Here is a 7,326-nt window from a genome sequence, read left to right as displayed (position 1 = left end):
CTTGCTACCGCTCGCATTGATGTTCCATCTTGGATTAGCTGCACTACTTGAGCAACTTCAGCGGGCTGTAAAAATGCCTCATGATGCCTCTATGTAACTGCTACTTTCCTTCCCTCAATTGACAACGATGACATTATTTACATGAATGATCCTGCAAGCACTTTGTAAATGTTGGACACTGTCTATCACGGTGTACTAAGATTCATAACTGGCTCTAACTACCATACCCATATTTCACTGGTGAATTGGTCATCATTAACTTCATGTAGGTTCTCACACTGGTACATTTTCATCTTTAAATCACTTCTTGGTCTGCTGCCTTCATACATCTCCTCCTGCATGTCACTTCGTGAGTGCAGCTACAGCGTGCACTCTCAGGACATAATTACATGCAGTGTACCCTCAGTGTGGACCGAACTAGGCAACTCCGCTTCTGTATCCTGGAACACCCTGCAAAAAGATCTGAAGCTGTCTACCTCTTTGAAGAAGAAGAAGAAGAGAAGAATAAACTTTATTGGCATTGCACCGAGATACAACGCGAATATGAGGGCTTTTATGAGAAATATGAGAGAATTTGAGAGCTGCTTTTAAAGATCCAAAAATGTGATTTTGGACCGTTAAAACAGATTTTAAAGAAAAGAGAAAAAAGATAAAGGGAGGGGTCAGTGAAGAGCACGGGAGTTGAGACATTTGTCCTCCAGTGTCTTCAGTAGAAAGAGAGAAGAAACAATAAAGCTGATAAATGAAAATGAGGTGTGGATAATTTTAATTTATCATGCAATTAATTGATTTATTGTTTATTGCAACAGACCTACCAGGAACAGAGATGGGATCGACGGTCTGTTAGAATTAGCCTTCAGTCTCGCCAACACTCATGCGTCAGGTGAGTACTAGATACTAGATGAGTGTTCAAAGCAAGGTAAGTACCAGGTATCAGGTAATGCCCTGTTACCAGCTATGCACCAAGTGCCAGGTAAGTTTCTGGTAACAAATCAGTACCATGTGCCAGGTAATTACCCAGAACTAGTTAACTACCAGGTATCAGGTAAGTGTCCAGTAAGTGCCAGGTGAGTTTTAGGTGTTGGTAAATACCAAGTGGGCACCAGATACCAGAAAAATCTAGTTGTGAACACATGTATACTCTGCATTATAGAAGGACTTAACCACTCTCTGATGAAGTTCATCTTACTAGTTCTCAGTCGGTGTTCCACTTTTCAATAAACATATAAAGTAATGATTTTAAGTTTTTTATTCATCTTACGAACTTAGTTAAATGCACTTCAAATGGCTGAAAATGTATTGATCTGAGTAGGTTTTTTTGCCCCTGGACCCCCTAGGACCTTTTTGTGCTGCTGGCATTTGCTTATAAACATCCTCATTGTCATCAGCAAATGTTGGCAGTTATGGGTGAGGTTGAGGGAACTATGGGTGTTTAACAGGAACCACTACTGACAAACAAATACTCACAGCTCAGATCAAATGTTATTTAAGTACAATATTAATTAGAAATGCATTCAATACATCCGTCCTTTATCTTTACCCACTTCTTCCTTTTCGGGTCACGGGGGTCACTGGTACCACTGGTGCCCATGCCCAGCTAGAAATACATGTTTTCTTTTATATCTAGAAATTTTTTCTCCACAACTTTTACAAATTTAAGATCAGTTTATTCTGCCTTTTGCAGACACAGAAACACAAGGACAGTAAAAGTCAAGAAACAGAAGATACATTTTTATTCTAAAATGCAGAATTTTTGTTTTTAACCCATCAAACAATTCATTTGCCCTTTATTTTACCACAGAAATTCAGTTCTTTCTGATTAGATTTAGATTTGACATCTAGATGAACACACAATACAATGTTGGGTCAGTAAACGCATCTCAGAAACAAAAATGAAGAATCTCTGATTGATTGTACAATACACACCTGTAGAAAAACATTAATCATTTTCTGTTTGTAATTTTTCTATTTGATCAGTTTTTTATGGAAGCCCATTTCCGCCATGAAATAAAAAATAAAAGCCCATCAGGAAGTCATAATTTTGACTTTTAAAGTCAAAATTACGAGAAGTCGTAATTATGATTTTTAAAGTCATAATTACGACTTTTAAAGTCATAATTACAAGAATAAAAAGTCATAATTATAAGTTTTAAAGACATAATTACGAGAATAAAAGCCATAATTATGAGTTTTAAAGTCATAATTATGACTTTTATTCTCGTAATTATGACTTTAAAACTTAACTGACTTCCTGTTGGGCTTTTATTTCATAGAGGAAATGGGCTTTGATACTAAATGCTATATAAAGTGGCGATAAAAAGATGTATACATTACATACCTTTTATTTAAAAGGATTGATGTATGAAGGCAGAGGGACATACATTGAATGAATGAATCCATGTGCTATGCAGGAAAACTACCGGTGTCTAACGGGAAGTTGCATCCCTGTAGAGTCATGGTGTCCGGCAAGGGACAAACTTCAAAGTTAAATTAGAAAAGTCGAAATTATGACTTTAAAAGTCGAAATTATGACTTTTATTCTCATAATTATGACTTTAAAAGTTGAAATGATGATTTTAAAACTCGTAATTAAGACTTTTATTCTCGTAATTATGACTTTAAAACTCAAAATTATGACTTTTATTCTTGTAATTATGACTTTAAAATTCAAAATTATGACTTTTATTCTCATAATTATGACTTTAAAAGTCGAAATTATGACTTCCTGTTGGGCTTTTATTTTTTCATTCATGATGGAAATGGGCTTCCATAGTTTTTTGTTCAACTTTCATAAAAATATGAAAGTATATATCATACATATGTCAGATGTCTTATATACTGTCTATCCACATTATACCCATTTTATACTTGTTTTTGCACTCGGAAAAGCCACTAACGTTTACATTAAAATTTCTTTAACAAAATAGTGACAGAAATAAAAATATACTGTAGTTATAACAGTTTATGTTTTAAGATTCCGACTCTTAACACAGCATAGTTGCATTTTCATTCTTAAAATTGCACAAAGTTGGACATTTTCTGTTTATCATCTAAGTTACACAATTATTCCAGACACGTTTCAGAATACTAATCTCAATTTTAAAAAAGATGTCAACATTCAAAAGATAATAAAAGTAAAAACCGAAAAGACCATAAAAATCTGGTTCTACTTATCCACCCAGTTACATCTTCTATTACAGACTATGCCAAGTGTCTACATGTAGGCATTATTAAATCATAATAACTTGACTCCAAGTGTAAACCATGACATCTTCCACAAGCAGGAAATAGTTTGGTTGAGGTAGTAGTTGAGGTAATAGTTGAGGTAGTGTGGTACTTGTATGTGGAGTACTTGTTTCAATGACCCAGTTTGCCTGCTTCATTTGCCAGTTTCCAGTATCTCTCTTTCAGGAGGAAGGCTGCTGCCTTGGGCTGCCTTTGCCGAGTGAAAATTCCCTTCCTGTTCCCCGCCACTCGATAGAATACTGTACACAAAACAGAAAAGAAGCTTTTTAATTATTTAGAGGATCAAACTGAAAAAAATAAAATGAATTGAAGAGGATGAAAAACCTCCTTGGATAGTGTTTGTCAGTTCAAGCCTGGAAATGAAGGATACCACTGCCACAGGCCTAAGTGATGTATATAAAATATTAAGAAAAGAAAGGACAAGGGACCATAAAAAGAAACAATAAAATTTTAAAAGTTATAAAAATTATTTTAAAAAATGAGACATTAAATGGGTTAAAAAATGATGAGTTATGCTGATTTAAAAGCCGATGAGAACAGATGTGATTTAGGATGAGGTTTAAAAATATTGAGAGTTGGCGTCTGTCTGATATGTTAGGGAAGTTGGGTCCACATTTTAGGAGCTACAACTGAAAAGGCCCGATCACCTCTGTGGACTAGCCTGGAAATTATTCAAATGATAAATCATCAAATACATGGCTTTTACAAATTGGCGTTCCATAATGTACTGTATGTGAATGTATGGTATTCTAATAATAGGAGTTCAATTGACTAATTAGATTGAATCTGGTTTTGAATTGGAATTATGATGTGGACTTGTTTTTCTTTTGAATAGTGCCCTGAGATGGCTTTTGTTGTATACTTTTGCTATATAAATTAATCAATTAATTAAATTATTAGATCAAAGGGAGCTGGAGGGCTTATAAGGCTGCAGGAAGTCAAACAGACTATCAGGAGCGTGCCCATTCTGGGCCTTATAGGTCATCAATAAAACTAAAATCAATTCTAAAATGAACAAGAAGCCAATGAAGGGAAACACACTGGAAAGATATGCTCAGACATTTTTGTTTGTGTTAAAAGACGAGCTGACAAATTCTAGACCACCTGCAGATGCAAGAAACAGGCACAGCTAATGCCATTGTATGAGTTATAATGACCCAGAGATGGATAGTATGGATCGCCCTTAAAAATTTAAAAGGATTTCACTTTAGGTTTCCATAAAAAAGAACAATTGCAGAGGAACTGAAGTGACTTTGTGATAAGTGAGTTTTGCCTAGGAATGTAAAGAGATGCTATTTGGTTAAATTGTACCTTAGGGGAAACATGTAAATGGAAACACCAAAGTAATCCAGGTATAAAATCCAACAATGTTCAGTCAGTTCATCTGGACGGTTTCTTTTTTGTGCTCAGACGTTTTGTCCTTCATCCAACGGACTTCAGTCTGAGGAACCACCAAATAAAACTGAGTATCCACCAATAGCATATTCCAAAACACAGTTATGATGGCGCTAAGATGGTCTCTGGGGCCCGCCCTCTCCTCTGAGGCCCGCCCTCTCCTCTGAGGCCCACCCTCTCCTCTGAGGCCCGCCCTCTCCTCTGAGGCTCGCCCTCTCCCTCGTTGACAGTCATGTCAACACGTCTCAGCACAAAAAAATAAACCGTCCAGATGACCTGACTGAACATTGTTGGATGTAAATGGAAAATATCAATAAATAATTGGTCTAAGAATAGATCCTTGTGGATCTCCAGAAATTAAAAACAAATTATTTGTTTACAGATCCTGTCAGACAGGCAAGACTTTAACCAGTCTAGTGTCTTGCCTTTGCTCCAGACAGGAAATTAAGTACCAGTAATAGCATCAGCTCCATGGATAGCACTTGTTTTACAAGCATGTCAGATAAGAAGTCTGCTGTTTAATATACCGTATTATTTTACATTATTAGTGTTTAGCATATTTCTTAGATCTTTTAGTGTTTTGTTTAGCGTTTGTTTAGCGTATAATCTTAGCGTATATCTTAGATCCTTATGCCATTTCTTTTTATACTTTATATTTTTGCTATTTCTGGGTGTAACTGGGACCTTGGGTACACAATTTTGTTCCGCCTCATGTACCACATGTGATACGAATGACAATAAAGAACCTTGAACCTTGAAATCTAGTCACTATTACTATTTATAGATGTATAGTTTTTTTCCTCACACCCCCGTTCTCTGTTTGACATTTGGGGTCGAGGCAGGGATGGGGGGGTAGGCCGCCTGGTTGGGGTCTGGGCTGTGGGTGGGCTTTGGGTCCTGGGGAAGGGGGAGGGCAGTTGGGGGTGGGGCTGGTGCTCCCGTTCTCCCTGGGTCGTTCGGATTTTTGATCAAGGTTCCTGGTTGCGATGGCCAGTCCTTTGTCAACGATGGCAGCGTGCCTGGGCGTCTCTGTTGGGGTGAAACAAGGTCAGAGGAAGCTGGTTCTGGTTCGGTCATTGGACCCGGTGTTACACCATATTCTGTGACCTGCAACAGTGCATGCAACACCGCCCCCTACGGTCACAATATACGGTGGTCACAGAAAATGTTATAACACCGGTTCGCAACGAGCTCCAAACAGTCAGGAAGTTGATTCATTTTCTATTTCCTTATGGTAGTTGAACTGGAAGATTCATCTTTAGTGAAATATTTCCAGACTATTGATGCATTTCTACCTGTTTGTCAAGACTGGGCCTGCTTCGCTCAGTCCATCTGCAGGGAGGAATCCATTTGGTAGCTTCTACTAGCAGATCATGTGACACGTGACGCAATGATGTAACTGCGATGTAATGACGTCACTGCGAATACTTGACGTGAAATTAAAAAAACTCGATAGATGTCCTAGGAACCAACCTGTCGATTACTCGAGTAGTCTGTTAAAGCCCTAGTTATAAGTATCATTATATATACATATGTTGTTTGTTGTTGTGGTTTCTCGGTTTTGTCTTTTTTTTTTACTTTCTGCAGGTCTACAGGCAGACTTCAATGATGTTGATTTGTGTTCTCTTTATGCCTCTCTCTCTCTTCTACTCCTTTCTCCTTCTTTCCCATTTAACCATTCTCCCACTTTTCTGCCTTTGTCTTTTTTTTTGTTTTTCATCCCAGTGTCCATTACATCTGAAACAAACCCATAGCAATTCTAATAAAGTTTTATTTATAGATCAAGCAGAGCATTAAGGCCAGCCATAATGCTCTGCTTGTGAAAGTGGAGTGCTGTATGAATGTGTGTGGATGTAAATGAGGATACAGTTGTTTTGTACAGCGCTTTGAGTATCTTGATTAGATAGAAAGGTGCTATATAAGTACTGTCCATTTACCATTATTCTTTACCAACCAGAAATATCGAGGGCCTTATGTGAGATCCATTGAAGTCGTATTTTTCCTAGCTCTATGTTAAACACTTTAGCAGCTGTGGCTGAGTGGTTAGAGCGGTTGTCCTGCAATGCAAGAGTTGGGGGTTCGAATCCAACAGCAGTCAAATGTCAAAGTGTCCCTGGGCAAGACACCGAACCCCTCATAGCCTCTGATGTGTGTCTCATCGGTGTATGAATGTGATAAAGCACTGATTAGCCTCATTAGAATGATTAGTTCAATTAGCTTTGTAGAGATCTAGTAGAGCGCTGTATGAATGGGTAAATGAGGACACAGATTGTAGTATAAAGCGCTTTGAGTATCTTGAAATAAGATAGAAAGGCGCTATATAAGTGCAGTCCATTTACCATTTAGCAGCTCTCTGTGACAGACATTGTTAATACACCTGTTAAGCCCGGTCCCTAATAGATTTTGTTCTCCCAAAAAACCCAATTTAAAAGTGGCACTTCAAACATTTATTAACAAATCAGATGACTGATTCCCTATTACTGATGCAATCACATATTATGTATGGAGGAATTTAGCAGTTATTTTCTGAGGTTTGGGAGAATACACTCTATTAGAATTTAAGGTGACTTGAATGCAGAAACTATAGGATCTACTTAAAAATGTGTTTGAACCAGAAAGAACTTCCTAATCCTGTATTATATTATATCCAGCATTATTTTTTTTTTGTGAGAACACAATGACATC

General features: G+C 37.4%; 1 protein-coding gene across 1 annotated transcript in view; it reads right to left on the bottom strand.

Annotated features, from left to right (window-relative positions):
* Positions 1-3,073: 3,073 nt before the first annotated feature.
* gusb (glucuronidase, beta) overlaps positions 3,074-7,326 on the bottom strand; it is a 32,399-nt gene continuing 28,146 nt past the window's right edge. Inside the window, exon 12 of the mRNA XM_037687601.1 lies at positions 3,074-3,485. Within this exon, the coding sequence (XP_037543529.1) occupies positions 3,358-3,485 (128 nt within the window). The 3' untranslated portion in view covers positions 3,074-3,357. The remainder of the gene's footprint in view (positions 3,486-7,326) is intronic.

The sequence above is a fragment of the Nematolebias whitei genome, chromosome 14, assembly GCF_014905685.2.
Source record: "Nematolebias whitei isolate Nwh7 chromosome 14, NemWhi1, whole genome shotgun sequence".
In the NCBI taxonomy this organism is placed as follows: domain Eukaryota; kingdom Metazoa; phylum Chordata; class Actinopteri; order Cyprinodontiformes; family Rivulidae; genus Nematolebias; species Nematolebias whitei.
This window is presented reverse-complemented; position numbering and strand designations above follow the sequence as displayed.